General features: G+C 42.7%; 2 protein-coding genes across 8 annotated transcripts in view; one reads left to right on the top strand and one right to left on the bottom strand.

Moving 5' to 3' along the window:
* rabgap1l (RAB GTPase activating protein 1-like) overlaps positions 1-14,818 on the top strand; it is an 85,067-nt gene extending 70,249 nt beyond the window's left edge. For 4 of the 6 annotated variants that reach the window (XM_028404797.1, XM_028404795.1, XM_028404796.1 and 1 more), the window contains 7 exons: positions 7,821-7,913; positions 10,143-10,253; positions 10,459-10,563; positions 10,921-11,004; positions 11,149-11,220; positions 11,590-11,790; positions 12,313-14,818. In XM_028404797.1, the coding sequence (XP_028260598.1) occupies positions 7,821-7,913; positions 10,143-10,253; positions 10,459-10,563; positions 10,921-11,004; positions 11,149-11,220; positions 11,590-11,790; positions 12,313-12,468 (822 nt within the window). In that variant the 3' untranslated portion in view covers positions 12,469-14,818. Of the gene's footprint in view, positions 1-3,043; positions 3,293-7,820; positions 7,914-8,851; positions 9,628-10,142; positions 10,254-10,458; positions 10,564-10,920; positions 11,005-11,148; positions 11,221-11,589; positions 11,791-12,312 lie in introns of those variants that run through there. The other 2 variants (XM_028404799.1, XM_028404801.1) reach the window with 2 other exon arrangements.
* Positions 14,819-14,863: 45 nt separating this feature from the next.
* LOC114435180 (interferon-induced protein 44-like) lies at positions 14,864-22,027 on the bottom strand. Of its 2 annotated transcripts, none has more exons than XM_028404802.1 (8): positions 21,679-22,027; positions 20,816-21,355; positions 18,746-18,794; positions 18,403-18,598; positions 18,163-18,315; positions 17,901-18,072; positions 15,505-15,605; positions 14,864-15,426 (listed from the first exon to the last, which is right to left on the bottom strand). In XM_028404802.1, the coding sequence occupies exons 2-8, from the start codon at positions 21,285-21,287 to the stop codon at positions 15,232-15,234; spliced, it is 1,338 nt and encodes a 445-aa protein (XP_028260603.1). In that variant the 5' UTR covers positions 21,288-21,355; positions 21,679-22,027; the 3' UTR covers positions 14,864-15,231. The 2 variants fall into 2 exon arrangements, with proteins under 2 accessions (XP_028260603.1, XP_028260604.1); XM_028404803.1 differs by lacking the exon at positions 21,679-22,027 and adding an exon at positions 21,470-21,659.
* Positions 22,028-23,044: the final 1,017 nt, after the last annotated feature.

Here is a 23,044-nt window from a genome sequence, read left to right as displayed (position 1 = left end):
ATTGTTTTCAAGGGCTTGTTCACATGGTGTACAAGCGCACTCATTTTTTTGCGTATTTGTATGTTTTTCTACATACAGGATATCCTGCACTGTGACTCACTGTTTATCACTGGTGGTTTGGTAGCATTTTGGTTCTCTTGCACAATCTTGCAGCAACACAACATACTACAGTGGCTTATAAACATGCTTTCATAGGCATAGGCTCTCAGATGTTGTTGTTTCACATAGGTGGATTCTGATATGGAGTAAAGTCATTCAGTGACTGCTGCTGCCCAGCACAGAGGCGGTTTAATTTATCATGCTTTACTGGTGTCTTATTCAGTTTATTTGTCATTTTCCTAAATGGACAAACACATTCTCAGTGATCAGTGATTCACACACGTATGCGGAAGACTCACCAGAAGTATCTAGAAGTATAACACGCTGTGTGTGGGCGATGAGGTGAGCTAAAAGTGGTAGGATGATATACTGTGGCCACGGAAACACATTAAACATTATCTTCATCATTACTTGCTGAAATGTCACCCCTGTGCTATTCTTCAATTTTTATATTTTCTTTTTCCATTATTTCTGTCTTTTCTCTCAAGTTATAGAAGATGCCAAATAGTACAGAAGTAAAAAAACATTTAGATGTAAACTACAAACCCTTCTTCCAGCCAGGGATTTTGGTTGTCCTCCATTAGAAGCTGGGTACATGGAGGCCTTCTTACAAAAGTGTCTCCTATCCATAAAGCCTAATGTGGTCTTATACTGTAGATATACACTTATACTGCAGCTGCGAAGCTGAAGTTTGGGAAGACATTTCAAATTCTAGCTTCAGGCTTAAACTAACTTAAACTAAAAGAAAGAAAAACATGTCACATTCAAGGTGCTGTGTGTTTGTTTCAGCTTCTCTCCTCAAAACATCTTCACTCCACTGTCTTATTTTTAAACCAGTCAACCCTTTTAGGTTTTAAAATAGAATATTCCCCGCAGATACAAGTATATGGAGTAAGTCAGTAAGAAGGCGATTTAAGGGAAAAAAAGAGTCTGAGAGGGGATGTTTTGCTTTTTGTCCACTCCTCCTCAGTTTTCCTCCATTTTTAAAACCTTCTGACACGACAACCCGAACACACTCACTAACAGAACACACGTCACAACTGTTTATGTCGTGTTGCTCAGCCATGCCACGCCACATCGAGTTATCCACATAGTTTGACAGCATCTTTTTCATTCTGTTCCTCAGTATATCACGGCATGCTCTGACTTGCCACCTGATCCCCCATGGTGTTCTTCATCAAAACCTGACGCAGCCACATGGAGACTTCCTGATTAAGGAAGTGCGTAAGGTGCAGGGCTAACATGGAAGGCCATGTTTAAACACCATCAAAGAGAAAGGGACAACATTACTTTCTTTACACTCCCCCTTTTTACATATTTTTCTCTGTCAGCATTTAAATCGGATCAACTGAACTCTGTAAGCTGCTTAAAACAGTGAAAGAATGCACTGGCACCTTGGCTTGATGAACAACGGGTAGTGGGGTGGCTTAGGCTTTCTGGGGATTATGGGAAGAATTTGAATTTCTCAGCCTTCTCAAACATCCACCGGACCGCAGCTGGAGCGATGACTTTAAGAAAATATGAGCGACATGTCAAATATTCATTTACTGCTCATTGGTTGACTGACTAATCCGGCCAAATCCCTCCAGCAGAAACGCTAAATTTTAACAAACTAAAGCAAAACATGAGAGGTGGAGTGTGTAGAGATACTGACAGAATAATTCATAGAGGAGGAAATACCTAGAGTCTCAGAGCAAGACACACAGTGACGGATGAAGAGTCAAAAGCTGCAAAGAGCATTTCAAGAAGATCTACACGGGAGAGAGGAAAGCTTGGTGCTGTATGATGTAAGATATACATATCAGAAAGTCTACATACATAAGTACAAATTAATAAAGACAATATTAAATATAAATATGCATATTTAATTTAACTTTTGAACTACAGTTGATAATAAATGGTCATCTGGCTTTGTTGTAAGATGGCCAGTTTTTTCTTGGTTAGCAAAGACTAAAGTTTATTTGGAACTGTCTAGTAAGGTGTCCAGTTTTTGCCTGCCATATATTCACATTCATTCTGGGAAGACTTGACAGTTGGAGGAGAAAGACTAGGCACAAAACTGTTTCCGCAAACATTGGCCTGCTGGCAAGCTACTCTATCATTTTGAGGAAGAGGTAGTAGTCCCATTGTGAAATTAGTGAAATTAACCCACATGAGCAATTTCTATTATCTTGAAGGGCTTAATTCTGCTGATCAGGACCGGTGGGGGACCTGACATTTTGAAATAACAGGCGGCAGATTCGCATGATTGACAAAACAAAATCAAGTATTCAAAAAAATCCATTAAATGACTTGCAGATAGATTAACCTATGACAAGAGGTTGTTGATGCTTCTTTTCTACCAGAAAGCATCTGTTGTTGTCATAGAGAAGTGGTTGTCAGGCAGATTCTAACTGGGGGACCTCTGGGAGGACTCTACAGTGTTCAGGCTTCGTTTAGGACCGCTCTGAACTCTCTGTACACTTCTTTCTCTGGGTGTCACAGTTGGAACGATGTGAAACTGAACGACAAGTCACTGTGGTTGATCTGACAACTTCCTTCCTATCTGGCTGAACCTCAAGCACGCAGACATACACACTCACACACAGCGTGCAGATGTATAAACAAGCTTTTATCTTTATGTTTCTGCCGACAGCAGAAAACAGAAAATCTACAGAGCGTAGACTAAAAAGAGTGAGAGACATTAAGAGAGAGAGAGAGAGAGAGAGAGAGTGAGCGGGAGTGAGCGAAGGACTGGATCGTTGCAAAGGAAGAAAAAGCAAACTCATCCTCCTTTGTCATACATTTCTTGCATTACAGAGAGGGAGAGGGAGAAACAAACAGGTGTGTTGTGCTTCTCTGTCACCCCCACCCTCCCTCATCTCTCCTCTTCCTCCTCCTCCTCCTCCTCCCCTCAGTGGGCGGGGCTCAGCTCCCCGGGGACTGTTGAAGGCAGCCAGACGCCTCCTCCACTCTCAGAGAGAAACAAAACCTGTCATCTGCACTCCTCTCCTTTTTTCGTCTCCACCACTTTCCCTCCTTTTTATCCTCCTCCCTGCCTCCTTGCTGCTGCAAGCCAGCAGGAGTCAAGATGATGCAGGAGGTGTCCATTATGGTGGCGTATGACGCTCATGTAGTTGACCGACCGGGTGAGGAGGACACCTTGGCTCGCTTGGTCGCACATTCAAGACCCCTGCGAGCACCCAGACCGGTGGTAGGTCTGTTCTCTCGTCATGTTTTAGCCTTTTGTCGTCTTCTGTCTTCTGTCCTTTATTCTGCAGTTTGTAGAGAGGAAAGGTGGAAGGAGGAATTCACCTTCTTCTTTCTTTGTTGTCACTGGTTGTAGGTTGTTTTTCTTGTGTTGCTTTTCTGTATTTGAAAAACAGAGGTGCAAAGTGTAGATTTCTCTGTACCTACAGTGCGCACACCTGTGCTTGTGTGTTGTGTCACTCTTTAAACGTGTGTCTAGCATTTGGGGTTTGCAGAACATTGTGAAATCAGTTTATGTAGAGCTTGCGGCTGTCAGTTTGTCTCAATTACAGATACACATTTGGAATCAATGGAGAGCTTGTGTCTGTCTTTGAGGATGTGCGTTTCCCTCACATGCCTAATTGGATTCTCTGGCCTAGTTTTTCATCAAATGTCCAGTTGATGTTGTCCTTATTTCAGTGTTTAAACTGTTGAACTTCTCCTTTATGTAGAGCACAGCATCCTTCTCATACAGACACACTCTCTCTCTGAACTGATAATGCACATTAAACACTATAGTGAGGCTTGGGACCAATTCCATTTTCTGCTGCAGGGATCCAGGTCAGGAATCTAAAAGTGGGCCTGGTTCCATTCCTGCAGCACCACCAGGTATAGGCTGTAATCACATTTGCTGAATCAGTCTCTGTCCCTAAACTGGCCTGTTAATATGAACATTTAAAGAGGTAAAGAGGTGCATCATTGAGCCAAGAAAAGGCACACTTGTGTAGTAACCATGTGTGACACCGAAGGGGCTCTCAAGCCAGCCGCTGAGCCCTATGCATGTTTGATGAGCAGGCATAGTTTATGTCGAATGGATGTGGAATTTTCAAAGTGTCCTTAAAAAGTTCCCGTGTTACAGGGACAGACAAAGAATGTCAAAGTATGAGCTCTTTTACTGTTGATAACCTGGAATGTTGCTGTAGATAGCAGTCAAAAAACAGTCAAAAGTCCTTAGTTTTCATCAGGAAAACCGGGAGAGGTTATGATCCTGTGTGACTGATTGTAGCCACAGTAGGACTGTATGTTTGAGTAAAGGCCTCGCCTCTCGCAGGTAAGCCAGCCCAGTTTTGGGTTGCATTTCATTACGCAGTCGTGCTGTAATGTTTGTGTGTTTTGAGGGTGTTGGAGAACCGCAAGTTGTATAACCAATCAGCTCGTCTACCGTAACACTGATAAAACAACTCTGTTTAATCATCTACATTCATTTAGTTTACCAGAACAATCAACATGACACTGCAGGAAGATTATGCCAAAACGTTTTTTTTTCAGGAAAATATGAAATACCATCACAACCAAAGACATTTTCACAGACACCTTTCAACATGTGTCAGTTACTGTGCTAAACCTTTCCAGGTCTGTAAACCAAGATGTTAAAATCCATTTCTCATGATTGCAGGACCACCAACAAGTAGCAGCTAATATAACTAAAATGTGAATTTAACATTGAAGAAAAACAAATTCTGTCAGTTTTGTTAACCCACAGAAATCTGTGTCAAACCATCACGTCACATACAGGAAGCCTGGAAAATATGACACCAGCAGTGGAGGACTTCTAACGACAAATCTGGAGGCGTCAGAAAACACTACTCATTCTCTCCTTTTCTCTCTTTTACACATTCATGTAATGTCTAGTTTATGTTAAGAAACTGTAGACTGCTTCATGAACCCAGGATGAAGTGGCTGATTCATGTTTTTGTATCGCAGAGAACTCAGAATGTCAGTGAAGCTAACAACAAACCAAATCCTCTTTAAAGGGCAGGTTTGGTCAGATTTCATGGTGTGAAGCACAGCTCACATGTTTGTGAGGATGCTGGAGTGACAAAGCACAGGTCTTGTAACATGACTTGATGTCATTACCTGCAGATTTAAGCAGAGCAGCTGTGTGACATAAGCAAAAGTCATGATTATGTCATGAATATATCTTCTTCAATGTGCGTAACAGTTACTAAAATCATTTTTTTGTACCAGGTTGTAAATGTGTTTGGGAAGTTTTAACGTGGAGGTCACTCACTTACTATTGGAGCCAGCCTCAAGTAGCCATTTGAGTAAATGCTCCTTGTCTCTGCATTGGAAGTTGGCGTTTGGTTTAAACTGAGCTTTTATTTTTTTAATCTGTGTGCACATACAAGCTTCATTGGAATCTTAGGCTGCACACTAGCGTGCTGACTGTACTGTACTCCTATTGTTTCCATTGTTTGACTTCCAGGATTCCAGAGAGTCTCTTCATCATTCACATCATTACAGACCCTGAGGATAACCTCCATAATGTGTAAAATGGGATTCATATATTAAGTCTTTGGTGTCCAAAACACCTCACAGCACTATAGCTTTGTAACTGAAATCAAACTTCCAACCTCTGGTAGAGCTGTTGCCTGCAGGGAAACACTGGATTACATTTGTCTGCATTGTTTCGTTACAAAAAAGCAATTATTAACCAGCCTGCAGAGGCAGAACTGCTCTGTCTTCCCACACAGATAACAACAGAATGAGGCTGAGTTTTGTTATCTGCCGTGTGTCAGATAGATTACAGCGATGATGTTCATTCAGCTCCGTGCTTTACGGGTCATAAAAGTCAAAGGTTAACCCACTGGTCAGCTGTGAGGATGGGTAATGGCCGCCCCTGAATGTTTCAGTCCGTTTCACACAGCAATGTTTGAGATTCTGAAAATTAAAATGATTGAAAAGTAGCACGTTAGATAAATATGCAGTGTGTTCCTCTGCAAATATGCAGCCATCCAAGCTGTAAATGCTTCAGTACTAACTGCATTCAAAGAAAGTTGCACCTGCACCCAAGACTATAAAAAACAGGCACTCAATTGAACCTAAACACAACCAGTGAAGGACACACACACACACACACTTGTACAAACACACACATGCTAGTCTCAGAGGACGGGTCATGTGATAGAGACTGACCTGGAATCCCCAACCCTGATGGTGGGCACTATGGCAACGCGGTTTCCAGACAGGGGAGATAACATTACCACCGTACCTGAAGCACACACACACACAGATGCAGTGAAATATCACTCACTCATCAGAGTGGCCTCGTATTTCACTGCTGTTTGGTTCAAAGCTCTCTGTTCATAATTTGGTAGTTTTCACCTTTCTAAAGTCATAGCAGAGTTACCTTAACATGACTTTGCACTTTTTAAAGCAACAATAGACCTTTCATGGGACACAGTTTTTGTGCACAGGTGGCTCAGTTCTGTTTAAGTTCCAAGTATAGTGAATCAGCACGCACAATGAATACTATGCACGTATCATAATACATTTCCAGGTCTCCCCTGGAACACAAAGAAAGGTATGTTTCCTACAAGTAAGCAAGAAGAGGCGATCTCAGGGCTACTTTATGAGAGAGGAAGAGGACTGTGAGGATGACTGTAGGCTGCATCCACCCATGGTATTCATTTAGAGTGTTATCTGTTGTCTATGTCCCTGCACTCAACTGTGGTCACAAAGGCTGCGAGATGAGAACAGGACTGCAAGTTGCATAAAAATTTTCCTCTGCAGGGTGGCTTACTCTCTGGGTTTGGAGTAGTCGAGTTGTTGCTCTTTCACTTTAGCGGCACCGGCTAACTCTTGAGAGGTTTGACCATGCACAGCCCTCCGTGTGGAGGTGTAGTGGGCGACCCAGAACTTGCTGGATGGATTACATATCTCCCACCTGGACCTGAGAGAGGCTAAAGATACTTCAGGAGTCTTGGAGGTCTGTGCAGCTCTGATGGCCTGAGTGGGTTACAGAATGAATGGGTGATGGAAACTGCCAAGATGCATAAAATCACAATGCATAAAAGGAGCTTACTGATTCTTTGATTATCTGATATTTTTGGGCATTTAAAGATATTGTACATAGGCCCTGTGGGCTGGCATGTTGATTAGGGCTACATTGTTTTTAGAGTGACAAGGTAGAAACACTCATCTCTTTGTCCACTTCAAAGTTTAGCTTACCATGTCTTTACGAGGGGGCTTCAAAAAGTTTATGGAAAAAATACATGGCTAAAAATTATAGGCAGGGATTATGATCTTAACGCCCCTGTATGTCATCACACTAATGTGCCATATGTTCTAACACGAACCCTTAAATGCATGTTGCAAAGCAGAAAAATAAACATTTGTCTGTGTATCAGCTGGATTCAGGAGGAAATGAACTTACAGTGTCATGTTGGTCACATACTGAGCTAAGCAGTGTGAACTGAAAGACTAAAGAAATGATAATGACTTGATGATTTACAGTCAAATTGTCTTTTAAAGGTTGATGTGTGAATACAGTGCAGCTCTCCTGTAGGATCATCATGTTCAGGGTGAGAGCAGCACATACTGAGAACGTACAGGAATACTGAGCACGCTGTAGTTAGGCGATGTGACATGAAAACTACAGAGGCCCAATTAAAATGAACTGCTTACAAACAACTAGGATGGGCTGAGATCTTATCAGACATGAAGTTTACTTTAAAATAATGACATCAACTCTTCTGCTGTTTTTTTTTCAGGTTCCAACCAAAAAGCTGAAGAAGTTCGAGAAGGAATATCAGACGCTAAGAGAGAGCCAGCTGCAACAAGAAGACCCCATTGACCGATACCAGGTATGACACACACACACACACACAGGATAAATGGTCATATTTCCTACGTGCTTTCATGAGGGGACTTTAAACACACCACCCTTTTTGTTAAAGACTCACAGCATGTGTCATGTGAGAGTAATTTCATTTCCTGTAGGTCTAAAATTGAATAATTGAATAACTTCTCTGTGCAGTTCTTCAGTTTGTGATGAAAGAGCAGCTCGCTTGTTGCAGCAGAAAACAAAATGTGAAATCATTTAATGTTAAAATGGACTGTTTCTAAGATTAGAAATCTCCGGTGAGCACAGTTCTGCCTGCTTTTATCATGGATGAGCCGAACTGAGGTAAAATGTATTTTTAGGTGAAGCTGCTGTGTTGTTGTCAGAGAGGTGTAGCTGCAGGGGCTTTATCTTGATGAGATGAAAACAAGAAAGGTGAGGCAGATATTTAAAGATCCTGGCAGACAGGCAGCACGTTTCATCTGCTCCAAATTTCAAAGTTTACTTTCTCTTCCTCTAAGTTTAAATCTGTCTCATTTTCTCACACCTCTCTGCCTGCATTTTTATCTTTTTATCCAAAAGGTTTCAAGCTAATAAGACTTTTTTTTTTACTTTTGACAATTCTCAGAACTTTTGTTTCTAAGAGCAAAACAAAATGCTCCACCTTCAGCTACAGAAGCAGAAACAGTACAGTTCCCAGCATGCTGCAGTGTGATTCTGACGCTGTCACGTGTAACACTCTCCACCTACATTTAAGATAAATCCCCATGTAGGCGTAAGAGTCTTCAGGTATAAACAACTGGAAACCTGTGGTATCTCAGCTCTTGTTTATGAAGTCTGCCTGGTTTTATTTCTGGGAAGAAAGTGTTTCATTAAATACCACAAAAATAGCCAATATTTTAACTTGCCTTTACAACCAGGGGTATGAAGTGCATTACACTCAGTGCTAAGTAAATAAAAACATAATAGTAAAGCCAAATTATAGGCGCTAACATTTTAAGAACGGTTAATGCTGAAAATATATATTGATAAAATAACAGAATGCAAGCTCAGTAAATGGAGAATAATATTATGAAAGATTAGGATTAGGATTAGGATTTATGAATGCCTCTTGATGTCCACACTGACTCCATGATGCTCCTCAGGGCCATTATGGGATCAGTTGTGTGTCTCTCATTGTGGGACAAATAAAGGTTTTCTTCATCTTAATCTTAAATTACAAAAATATTTACTAAAATGAATGAAGTAGTGTTTGATCAGCCTTTTCACACGTACTGTTGTTGTTTTTCTCTAATGGCGGAAATGACATGCTGACTATAAGCTGTTGCTTTGGATTAAAAAAGGAAGGAAGACTTTATTTGTAGATAAGGTGTTGGACTCCAGCCAGCTCTCAAACACTTTGTAAGACACAAACAACAGCAGTTAACAGGCAGAGTGTACACAAATGTTTCATATTTCACATGTGTGAGAGCAGTTTATCTGTACGTTGTCATGCATGTTTTGATTTTCCATCTTAATGCAAAATAAAAGCATTAATAAAAGAACAGAAACAGGAGTGAGTGACAGAGAGGGAGTGAGGCGGGGAAGCGTCAGACAGAGAGGGGAAACTCCTGTCAGGATCATGTGTTCAGTCTGTGCAGCTGGACACTTCATACCAAGACGTTGTTGTGACCGTGGATTGTATGCTGCCTCTGCCTCTCTTCTTAAATGTTCGCTCCTGGATATTAAACACCCATGTGAGTTCTTGTATTTTTTCAGATTAGTAGGAGGTGATTGTATTGACTAACGTAGCTCAGTTTTCTTTCATGGAAACTCTAAAATGTTCCATGAGTCTGTAAGCTAACACAGGGGTGGCTGCTCTCCACAGACAGATAAGGCAAAGCTGGATTTTATTTATATCTAATGATATGAATTGTTCAGATTAAACGTTTCATTTGTTCCACACGTGCATACATGTGCGTGTATATATATATGGGTGTGGTGTGGGAAGAAAGGCAGAGAGCGTCATTGTGCTAGCACTGACAGAATATCAGGGTCAGATGACTGCTCACAGCCATGACAACTGTTTTGTCCTATTGAGGCATGGCCATCATGTGAAACTGTTTACTGGCAGACTGGTAGTCATGAGACTACACTAATGATCTATGATGGGGACTTTAAGATGGAGTGTGTGTGTGTGTGTGTGTGTGTGTGTGTGAACAGGAGTCGAGGCCTTTGTTTGGTTTGTAATCTGCCTTGTGTTGTGTTGTAGAGGGAGAACCGCCGTCTGCAGGAGGCCAGTATGCGACTGGAACAAGAGAATGATGACTTGGCACATGAGCTGGTCACCAGCAAGATCGCCCTACGGAACGACCTGGACCAGGTAATACAAGAAGTTAAAAACCCACAAACAGTCTGACTGAAGTTGATAATTATATGATTTATGTGTGCAGTGGATCTCAGCAAACGTTGTTTTAGACAAACAGCACAATGAGAATTTGAAATCCTCTATGCGCGTATGTGTTTATGAACTTTCCATGAAAACCAGCCAAAGTTAAAGGAAGGATTGTGTGTGTGTGTTCATTCAGGCAGAAGACAAGGCCGATGTTTTGAACAAAGAGCTGCTGACCACCAAGCAACGTCTGGTGGAGACAGAGGAGGAGAAGAGGCGACAGGAGGAGGAGACAGCTCAGGTATCATCTGCTCTCTGCGTACCCTCAGATCTTTGAGCTTTTTGAGGTCACTCAGATTAAAAAAAATTAAGGCGTCACATAATCCTCCTGAAAAATAAGATAAGAATTATATTTTTATTCTACTTGTACAATGAAACACTGATGGAGAATGATGATTACACATACTACTGTACAACCTGTCACTATATAACTTAACAGTGTGCTGCTGTGACTATGCAACTACTACAAAATACAGTTAAGAACAACAGGAGGCAGAAGAGACGGGCGGTAATCAATGTCCATCACTGACAGAAAGAAATCGGAGCAGGTGTCAGTAGAATTATAATGTAAGTCACATTGTTGTTGTGTGTCTTGCAGCTGAAGGAAGTGTTCAGGAGGGAGCTGGAAAAAGCAGAGCAGGAGATCAAGAAAACCACAGCCATCATCGCTGAGTACAAACAGGTCTGCTGCAGAAAGTATCAGCTCATCTTTATGTTTACTTTTCAGTGGTGTGATTTCTACATGAGTTATTAGCAATAAAGGACATTGAACTAGAAAGCAGGTAGACGTAGATTGAACGTGTTTTCCTCTGTGTGTGTGTGTTAGATCTGCTCCCAGCTGAGCACCAGGCTGGAAAAACAGCAGGCGGCAACAAAGGAAGAGCTGGACATCGTCAGGGTGAGATTACATTCCTAATGCACAGCAAGTTAGGAGGCTCAAAAACCACAATATGTTGCATCAGGGAGGACAAGACTTTGCAGCTCTGCCATGTTCAGGTGCAAACATCATCACACCCATAAGGAGAACGTGATTACACAAATAATCCCACAAAAGTCCCCATTATGGGTGTGGCAGAGCACCACCTCAGCCCTGGATAAACTACTTTCTTTCTTAATATGATGTGTTGCAACAGGATTCACAGGAGATATGCTGTCAGCGTTAGTGTCAAACTGCAAATTTTCCTGTAGTGCAGGTTTGCTGCACAGAGATCAATGTACAAGCACCTATATGTATCTTTTCACCACTGTCCGCTTGTGTCTCATGCAGCACAAGGTAATGGGCTGTGAGCACTGCAGGGACCTGTTCAGCACCCTGGGCTCGCTCCAGGCATCATCCCCTGGCTCTGACAGGACATCCAGCGAACCCCTGGACGAGGAGAAGGACGGGCTGAAGGAGCAGCTGAGACAGATGGAGCTGGAGCTGGCACAGACCAAACTACAGCTGGTGGAGGCCAAGTGTCGCATCCAGGTCAGTCTCACCTTGCATGGGAGTGAAAACACTCATAATCTGTGCTTAAACTATAGCAGGAAAGAAAAGCTCACAGTGACATTTGTCAACATGTGTCAACCTGAGCTGAGCAATCTTAGCTTATTAGCATGCTAACAGCTGTTGCATGGGGTAATGCTGCTGGTGATACTGCTTCAAGCAGGAAGTTCTTGGTTCAAAACATAAGCAGCTCAGGGCTGCATGTCGTTCCTCTGCTCTCTTTGACCTTGTTTACTGTCACTTGGTAAAGGGACAGTTCACCTTCTCTCCAGCATAATGGAATCAAATGGCATTCAGTTTGTGATGCTCAAGGTGTGCAAAAACAAGGAAGTGGTCACACTGTCACAATGAGCCTGTTGTTCATCCACTCATCCAGAATGAGCTCATTTTTCACTTCTAGGTTCTTAAATTTCCAGAGGTGTGTGACACAGCATTGTAAAAAGATAAACGGTTTCCTGTGCAGGTTTGACCTGTTGTGGTTTCCCTGCTTTTTCTGTTGTGCAGGAGCTCGAACATCAGCGGGGAGTCCTGATGAATGAGATCCAAGCCGCCAAGAACTCCTGGTTCAGCAAGACTCTGGGTTCTCTTAAGAGCTCTGCGTCCTCCTCCTCCAGCTCCACGTCCCAGACCCCGTCCTCTCCAAAGGATGGGCCTGCGTAGATGATACTCCCTCTTTATATCCCATGCAGGATGCACACTAGAGCTGAGCAACACGAGGTGAAGAAACAAGCAGCAGAGAAATGCAGTATTCCTTTTCCAGCAGGTGGCAAAGCGGAGCGGACTGCAGCAGCTGCAGATAGCTGAGGGGACGAGGGGAGACGGGACCAGGCGCCTGTCTCTGACTGAAGACTCCTCTGTCTCACAGGTGCTGAGACAGGTGAGGGTGAAGCCCCCGGACAGTTTAGTCCTAATAGGTCATTTAGCACCGCCCTGTGGCCAGACGTTGCCACTGCAGAGATGTGTTATTTAAAGTTTCTGTTCTGTTAGTTGAGAGTTAAACCTGCAATTTCATAAATAGGAAAGTAGAGTTCTACATTTACCGTTAATTCTCTTCATTACCTTTAGTGCAAAGATACCCCAGCGCACTGAAAAAGGAATACTGCACCCAGTTTTAGATGAGAACAACAAGGTTGTTTTTCTTTATAGTAATATAACGTGAACAATGTTGTCATATAAATATGTATAACTAATTATTCATTTTTTTAAATAATCTTGTACAGTTCTTTAAGAGAAGAAAAAAACACACAAAGAGAAGTTCTTAATTTTTTTTCTACTGTTTGAACCTGTTTGAATGTCATCTCTCTAGATGTTGATGTAAGCACAGTGTGTGATCGATGTGCTCGAGTCCAAACACTGAAGTGTCGACCTGCAGAGGTTCTTAGTCCAGCCTTGTTTTTTTTAGTCAGTCATGGTTTTCTCTGACTGTAATGTTTTTAAACCAAGTTCCAGTTATGGCCCTTTAGCAATTTGTTTTATATTTTTATATTTATAGTTTAGTGTAGTTAGCTGTTAGCTGTGTTCGAGCTCTTTCTGGATTTTCCGTCCTTTTAGTGATTCCACTTCATTCAGTTCCCACTTACAAAAATATGCACAAAAGTTTTTTTCTTCAAACTTCTGTACAACCAACAGATCTGCTAGTTGTACATATTCATTTATTACCTGTAAAAAATAGGCACCTAGGCCTATGCATCAGCAGTACCAGCTACTAAAGCATGTGCCCATGACCACTGGCTCAGAGCCACTTCAGTTCCACTCAAGATGATGAATGCCATAAATTGACTCACAGTGCACGATGCCTAATGTTTATAGAAACGTATTCTACTAAAGGTGAAAACCTATGCATTATCTACAATTGGAACTATCCTGCATAGATTGGGGAATAACAATCAGTCAGCATCCTCAGAAGTCTTCACTGCTTCATATCTTGTCCAGAAAGTTTGCTGTAGATGTTCAATGCAGCACATTTAAACAACATAACATACAGTTACACTGCAGGCTCTCAATACACAAACAAATATTTATCATCTTATAGCCAGATTAAGCTGAAGTGTTGCTCCACCATTGCCAAACAGTTTAAAGGCCATTTGCATGTCTGTGCCTTTTGCACTTTCATGTGTTAAACCTGCTTTTTTACACAATGAGAGACCCAAACCTTCCCATGTGTGTCTCACATTTTGTACTTAATAGATTGCTGCTTGTTCAATCTGATGGATTTTGCAGTAGCATGTTGCAGCGCAGGTGCTAACCAACCTGCTTTACTCTCCTTTTCTGGTTGACACGTCAGCCTTTGGACTCGACCACACCCATGTGTATTTTGTGTGTGTGTGTTCTGCACTGTAACTCGTGTGGTTGAAGTTGAAATGTTTCTTCTTCACGTGGCTGCCTTTTCTGTTGATGACTGAAGCAGTTAGCTGACGAGAGAAAAGCCATCTGACTGTTTGAAGTGTGCCATAAGAGCCTCCCCAGTGCGCTTCCTCTGTACTCCCAACAACAATCTCACCAACAACCATGTCGCTCCATCTTACAGAAACGTCTGCTGAATACACGTTTCACACATTTCACTGGAGACAATGGATCACTTTTTAAAGGGAGAGAACAGAAGCTAAATAGCACTGAATTCATTTTCAGGACATTCCTTCTTCAATATATTGTGCATCTTGGTCATGTTGGTCAGTTACAGCCCCCCCCCCCATGTTTTATGTGCACTAACACAACATATTGTGACATTTTAAACACTATTTCAAGATGTGTTTGTTTAGTAGTTATTTTTTATTGTCAATGAGAGGACAGCTGCCAATTTATAATCTGCTCCTAATTCACAGTTAATTTCAAAAGCAGACGGTGAGTCAGATTACAGGCGTGATGTGTGTTGTGTAGTTTACAGTTTGTTGTAACAACACAGAGTGGAGGGAGACTGCTCCCCTGCAGCAGCTTCCACTTCCAACACTGTTTGCTGTAAAGTAACTGTCCGAGCTGCATTAATAAAATACAGTTTTTTCTGTTCATTCAAGCACTGACTGATTTATCAGTGAATTCAATTAAGACAGTACATTCCTTGTCCACCCAGCAGGAGTGTTTATTGATTCTGATGCACATCAAGGCAAGCTAAATGTACATACATGCTCCTTGTTAACAGGTCATCTGCTAACACATCTGAGAAAAGCATCAAATTCTGTAGCACTGTAGGGCTGACGCTGTAAACTGGAAAAACTAAGAAAGCTCTTCAGGCCTGTTTGTAATAAATAGTCAAATATGTGATGAAAGAAAAAATCTGAGGATATTCTCTTCAGACTTTTTAAAGATAGAAACAACATTCATAGGAGTGTTTCATATCCATAAGGGGCAGAATAAATATGGTAACAGCCATGATGAAAGACTGCATGTGTAGAGAAGAACATCGGAACATTTTGAGGACTTTGATCCCTATTCTTTGGTTTTATGGGTGCTCCAACGGTCACTGAGCTCATCGAAGTAACTGTCAACATGGCGGAGCATCTGAATGACAGCAGAGAGCAGCAGGATGTCGCAGTTCATGTCCAACTCTAACTCTTCATTGTAGTTCTTCACAGGAACAATGCAGGACACTGGCACACCGAGCCGAGCGCTGACCTCCTGCATCTGGACCACAAAGCACATCAGGATTTAGACAAGTTCAGTCTTGATTTTTTTCCTGCATTATATTCCTTAAATCCTCACCATTTCCTTTACGTAGCCACTCTTATAAACATTTCTCACATCCTCTTTCACCAAAGGGCAGGCTTCATCTACTTTAGTGAGCAGGACCAGCTGAGGAATCCCTGAAAACACCAGATCAGATTTTTACAATGTCAATGGAGTGTGCACATCTTTAGTGATGTACAGTGGGTACGGAAAGTATTCAGACCCCCTTACATTTTTCACTATTGGTTATGCAGCCATTTGCTAAAATCATTTAGGTTTTTTCCTCATTTATGTGCACACAGCACCCCATATTAACAGAAAAACATTTAAATTTTTGCAGATCTATTAAAAAAGAAAACCTGAAATATGACATTATCCTAGGTATTTAGAGCCTTTGCTGTGACACTCATACACTGCTCAAAAAAATAAAGGGAACACTAAAATAACACCTCCTAGATCTCATTGAATGAAATATTCCAGTTGAAAATCTTCTTCATTACATAGTGGAATATGTTGAGGACAAAATAATTAACCCATGGAGGTCTGGATTTGGAACCATACTCAAAATTAATGTGGTCAGAAGTCAGAATGAGGCTCACTAGTGTGTGTGGCCTCCACGTGCCTGTATGACCTCCCTACAACTCCTGGGAACGTTCCTGATGAGGCGGTGGATGTTCTCCTGAGGGATCTCCTCCCTGACCTGGGTTAAAGCATCAGTCAACTCCTGGACTGGACTGGTCTGTGGTGGATGGAACGAGACATAATGTCCCAGATGTGCTGGATTGGATTCAGGTCTGGGGAACAGGCAGGCCAGTCCATAGCATCAATGCCTTCATCATGCAGGAACTGCTGACACACTTCAGCCACATGAGGCCTAGCATTGTCATGCACCAGAAGGAACCCAGGGCCCACTGCACCAGCATATGGTCTCACAATGTGTCTGAGGATCTCATCCGTTGTTGTTAAACCGGTACCTGTTTCTGACAGTTTGAGCAGAAATATTCATGTTAGTGGCCTGCTGGAGGTCATGTTGCAGGACTCTGGCAGTGATCCTATACTGGCCTGTCTCCTGGTATCTCCTCCATGCTCTGGACACTGTGCTGACAGACACACTAAACCTTCTTGCCACAGCTCTCATTGATGTGCCATCCTCGATGAGCTGCACTACCTGAGCAACTTGTGTGGGTTGTAGACACCGCCTCATGATACCTCTAGGGGTGAGAGCACTGACAAAACGCAGAAGTGGTCAAACATCAGGCAGAAAGGATGAGAGCAGAGAAATGGTCTGTGGTCAGCACCTGCAGAACCTCTCTTTTATAGGGCTTGTCTTGATAACTGCCTCTCATTTGCACCTGTTGTCTGTTCAATTTGCACAATAGCAGCTGAAATTGATTCAGACTATACAGCTCACAATGCATGTTAGAGCAAATGAGAATGATGAGGCCAAAGTAACTGCCTGAAGAGCTCAGAGAAAAAAACAGTGGCAAGGCACAGATCTGGCCAAAGTTACAAAAAAGTTCTGCTGCACTTACATTTAATCCTTAAATGGAACGACCAGAACCCTTCCTAGAGCTGGCCGTCCATCACTGCAGCCCTCCACCAGCCAGGGGTTTATGGCAGAGTGGGCCGATGGAGGTCTATTCTCAGTGCAAGACACATAAAAGCCTGCATGGACTGAAGGACTCCAAGATGGTGACAAAAAAGATTCTCTGGTCTGAGGAGACCAAAATAGAACTTTCTGGCCTTAATTCTAAGTGGAATGTGTGGAGAAAACCAGGCACTGCTCATCACCTGTCCGATACAGGCCGTACAGTGAAGCATGGTGGTGGCAGCATCATGCTGTGAGGGTGTTTTCAGCTGCAGGGACAGGACGACTGGTTGCAATCGAGGGAAAGATGAATGCAGCCAAATACAGCGATATCCTGGACTAAAACCTTCTCCAGAGTGCTCAAGACCACAGACTGGGTCGAATGTTTCACACACAGCTAAAATAATGGAGTGGCTTCACAACAACTCCCCGACTGTTCTTGAATGGCCCAGCCAGAGTCCTGACTTAAGCCCGATTGAGCATCTCTGGAGAGACCTAAAAATGGCTGTAAACCATCGTTTACCATCCAACCCAACAGAACTGGAGAGAATCTGCAAGGAGGAATGGCAGAGGATCCCTAAATCCAGGAGTGGAAAACTTGTTGCATCTTTCCCTAAAACACTCATGGCTGGATTAGTCAGTAGGTGCTTCTACTAAATACTGAGCAAAGGCTCTGAATACTTAGGACCATGTCATATTTCAGTTTTTCTTTTTTAATAAATCTGCAAAAATGTCAAAAATTCTGTGTTTTTCTGTCAATATGAGATGCTGTGTGTACATTTACATTTTAAGGGGGTCAGATTACTTTCTGTACCCATTGTACATTGCTGGAAATTCTACTAACCCATTAAGTTGACCTTTCTTCGGATGGTTTCCAGCTTCTCCTCCATCTTTGTGGACATGATGGAGATCTTGCAGGCATCGATAACATATGTCACGCAGTGGATCTTGTCCTTAAGCTCTGGTGACTTAAGGTAGCCGTGGGTCTCTGAATGTAGAGGAGCAGCTGGGTTGAACTGAGTCACAGAAGAGACAAAGGATCAGTTTTAATTAACTTTAGCCAGCGTTTTGTGTGGTTAAGATCCTAAACAGAGGTCTGTACTTACCTGATAACAGTCTGGCAGATGACCCTTGAGGATGCTGCTGATGTCTTCTAAGTCAAGCCCCGCCCCTTTGCCCTCCTCCAGTCCCATGGTGTCACACAGGATGATCGGCAGAGGCTTGCCCTCGCGTCCAGCTTTCAAAGAATAGGTGCGAAACTGTGGAGTCCAAAGTAAGAGCAGTGGATCAGGACCATCTGACATCAGCCAGCACATGTGGGACACCATTAGGAGGCAGAGACTCACCTGTGTGGTCAGACTGGTAGAAAAGCTGCCAGCTATGGCCTGGCTGGTGACATGGCCTCGGAACACTGAATTCACAGAGTTGAAGAAGCTGGACTTTCCAGCTCCAACTGCTCCAATGAGCAGAACCCGAGCCTGGGACACAGAGCTGTTTGTAGGTTTGTAAACTTTAATGCTCTCCATCAGCTCCTTTCTCTTCCTGTACCAAGAAAAAAACATTTTTTATCTTGTCAAGGTTGATAGTGGTTTTGTTTTGTTTTTACTTTATCTTGATGGCATGAAAATCAACTTTGTTGCATATTGCATTTGATAAATTGTACAAAATAAAAGCATCCATCCATCTTACTCTGATTCCCAGATTAGAGTCCTCCATGGCCTCTCAAGTTCAGTGGTTTCTGTGGGAACCAAAAATTGTTCAAATATTACACACTAGAACAAATCATTCTATTATATTTAGTCCTATTTGTTTTAGTTTGGTATTTTAGGGGCTTTGTGCATTGCTAGGCAGCAGATTCCACCTGGCTCATTGTCATGCAATGGGAGCAGACACCTATCAGTCTTAACACCTCTAAACAAAGTAAACAAAATAAAAAAAATCATTCAGACCCTCTCCAGTTCGCCTACCAGCCCCAGCTGGGAGTTGAGGATGCCATCATCTACCTGCTGAACCGTGTCTACACCCACCTGGACAAGCCAGCAAGCATTGTGAGGGTCATGTTTTTTGACTTCTCCAGTGCCTTCAACTCTATCAAGCCGGCTCTCCTAGGTGAGAAACTGACAGCGATGCAGGTAGAGCCCCCCTTGTGTCATGGATTGTGGATTATCTAACTGGTAGACCACAGTATGTGCAGATGCAGCGGTGTTTGTCTGACACAGTGGTCAGCAGCACCGGGGCCCCACAAGGGACAGTCCTCTCTCCCTTCCTCTTCACGCTCTACACCTCTGACTTCAGCTACCAGACAGAGTCATGTCATCTTCAGAAGTTTTCTGATGACTCTGCCATAGTGGGATGTACCAGCAAAGGTGGAGAGTCTGAGTACAGGACTGTGGTGGACAGCTTTGTCACATGATGTGAGCAGAACCATCTGCTGCTCAATGTGGCAAAGACAAGGGAGCTGGTTGTGGACCTGAGGAGGACCAAGACACACGTGGCTCCAATTTCCATCGGTGGGCAGAGTGTGGACATTGTTGAGGATTACAAATACCTGGGAGTGGTGTTGGACAATAAACTGGACTGGACTAAAAACACTAAAGCCCTCTACAAGAAGGGCCAGAGCCGCCTCTATTTTCTGAGGAGGCTCCGGTCCTTTAACATCTGTCGGACTATGCTGAGGATTTTTTATGAGTCTGTGGTTGCCAGTGCCATTTTGTTTGCTGTTGTGTGCTGGGGCAGCAGACTGAAAGCAGCGGACACAAACAGACTCAATAAACTGATCTGGAGGGCTGGAGCTGGAGGGCTGGAGCTGGATTCCCTGACAGCAGTGTCAGACAGAAGGATGCTGTCTAAGCTGCAGGGGATCCTGGAGAACAGCTTCCATCCTCTCCACCACGTGCTGCTGAAGTGCAGGAGTACGTTCAGTGCCAGACTGATCCCTCCTAAATGCACCAGTGAGCGCCACAGGAGGTCATTCCTTCCTGTGGCCATCAAACTGTACAACTCCTCCCTCTGAGATCAGACAATCTAACACACTGTCTTGTAATTATATCCATATTGGATTTATTGTAGACAAGATTTTACTGCACACAGTATTAGTTGTATTATATATGACTATCAGTCTTCACTTGCCTGGATTTTACTTGAATGTTTATTAATGTTTATCATTTTATTAGGTTTTATTTTTATTTTACTCTTACTACTTTACCTTATTTTATATTTCTAACCTGTTTTTTGAGTATACATGGAGCACCTGGAATGAAAGCAATTTCCCCCTGGGATCAATAAAGTAATTCTGATTCTGATTCAGAGGCAAGAAGAACAGAAAGGCACACATGTGACCTTAAAAAAAATCATAAAAATGAAAAAAAGATAAAAACATGGCTTTGTGGAAAAGCCAGGCATGATTCTTAAAGAGACACCTGGAGATCCTCTGTGCCCGAGCTGGACTGGGTCAGACTCATTCTGGGCTCAAAAACTACTTGAAAAAAGAAATTTTATTAGCAACACTGCACATAAGTTGAAATGTGAATATTTGCATTGCCAGTTGCTTTAACTTGTGCACCCCTACATTTTTTAGTTGCACCCCTAAAATTTTCAGTTATGGGCAACTGTGCCCCGAGTAAAAACAGGTTAGTCTGGAACCCTGTTTGGTATCTGACTATGGAAAATCTATGGAGAACAATAACAAAGTACAGTACAACGACTTTATTTATTCAAATAGTATGAAAGAAATGGAACATCAGAGTGTGAAGGACTTACCCTCCACCTGGTAGACTTCACACTCGGTCAGGTTGAGGTCATTGCCATGCATTTCTGCAGCAGTGAAGTTGTAATAATTTCCTGGATTGCTGTATGCTACTGGTCTGCTTCCATGAACAAGAACTAGGTCTTCTCCAAAATAAGGACCAGAGTTGTTTATCATCCTCACTGCATATGCCGCAGTAGTAACGGGATACTTGAGGAGCTTCTCTCCATTGAACGTGAAGAGAAAGACCCGGTCATCATACACATACTGACCAGACTGACAGAAAGGCTGCTTGGTGTAGCCTCCAAAGACAAAACCTGAGGTGTTGTAGCCCACAGACACAGTGGGAGCATGGTTGTCACATCGTTGGTGGAAGGCTGCTGCAGTGAAACCATGGATGCTGGCCTTGTACAGCAGCTTCAGTTTAAATCTTCCCAGCTCGGAGCAGATGGTTCTCTGCTTGTTTCTGGTTAGCATCTGGTTCATGGTGGACAGCTGGTCTGTTTCACTGAGCCTCTACTGAGTGAAAGGTTGATGTTTACTCACTTTGGAGTCTGAAAGAAAAAAACACACACAATGTAGGACATAGGGTAAACTTTGAATACCTGCCTCACACCTTCCTTCAGATGTGTTTCTCTCCCTTTGAAACACAGAGTTTAGTTACTTACATTTTGCCAGGTGCAGCTTTATGTGGCAGCGCACTTAAGTTTCGTTTCTCACTGAGGCAGAATAATGAGCCACACCTACTATATATGCCATAACTCCAACAGCGTTTAATCACTAAATAAAGTAGCCTACATAGGCTAATTACACGAAAACGAACATCTCCAGCCTACACATACAACATAAATAGCCATTAGAATCTTGTAAATCTTACTTCTTTCTCCACAGTACAGCCGAGGAAGCAGAGACGTGTGAATAGATAAAGAGGAGGTTCCGGTCTGAGTATTGGCTTTCAAAATAAAACTCCGTGTTTTAAAAAGCTTGTGCTTAATTTATCACCTCGTTTCGTTGGAACCATCTTTTTCAGAGGATTTAAAGATCTGGATCATGGGTCAGGTGGGGTGAGATGGTTCTAAAGTCCGTTCCTTAAGAAAATACATAATAAAAACCAGTGGTATGCATTGATTAAAAAATATTCTGTTCCTATTGTTTTAATCAATGCATGTTATGTTATCGTTTTCTTAGCAGTGTCCTGGAAAATTTTAAATAAAAAAAAAACAGTTTAGCCTCAAACGTGAATTAATGAGTGGACGTGACTTGTGTGATTGACAGGTCTGTCCTCCAATCAACCTGGCGGGTTGTTTGGCGGAAGCTGTGAAAAGCTGGAGCGCCATTCTCTCTCTTGATTCGGTAAGTATAATAATAAGTTGATGAAGATTCTCAGTCATCCAGGTCATCATACGTAGAGAAGACTGAAGCAAGGCGTCTGGACTTGTAGAGTTTTCTAGAAGACGTTTCGCTGCTCATCCAAGCAGCTTCATCAGTTCTAACTGTTTGGTGGGGAAACATGGTTTATATGTGGTTACAGACCTGTGTGGGTGGGTCTGGGTAAAACTTAAAAAACTTAAAAACAATAGCACTAAATGTTTCCATACTTACCTGTGATGTTCTGGCTCAGTGGTCCCCAACCACCGGGCCGGGGACCGGTACCGGTCCGTGGGTCATTTGGTACCGGGCCGCACAGAAAGACTGAGCAAAACATATATTATTCATTATCTGAGTCTGACAGCTGTTTCATTTATAAATCGATCAGATTCATCCACCTGTGCCTTTAAGCACCTGCCCAGACGCTTGTCTCGGTCACGGGATACGGCCCCAAAATTAAGCCCACAAGCAGCAAAAATAAATAAAAAACAAACGTCTTTGGAGAGCTTCTTCGGAAAGGGGAAAAGGCCTAACGAGGAGACAGAAGAAGAGGAGCCTACCCCTTCAAAGAAAAAGAAACCTGCATTTAAAAGACTATATCAGGAGTCCTATTTAAAATACGGATTTATTGCAACAGGTGATTCTCACACACCAAGTCCGCTCTGAGTGATATGTGGCGACAGACTCGCAAATGAAACGAAGCCTTCAAAACTGCGAGACCGAGCACCCTGCATTAAAAGACGAGCCATGGAAGAAAACATGAACAAGAACGACTGAAGCAATTAATGACGGCCAAAACAAAATTACGGAGTGGACTGGACATAAGAAACACACTTCGGGTGTCGTGTCTCCCATTATCCCTAGATGGGACCGCC

Source organism: Parambassis ranga, chromosome 4, assembly GCF_900634625.1.
Source record: "Parambassis ranga chromosome 4, fParRan2.1, whole genome shotgun sequence".
Taxonomy (NCBI): domain Eukaryota; kingdom Metazoa; phylum Chordata; class Actinopteri; family Ambassidae; genus Parambassis; species Parambassis ranga.
This window is presented reverse-complemented; position numbering and strand designations above follow the sequence as displayed.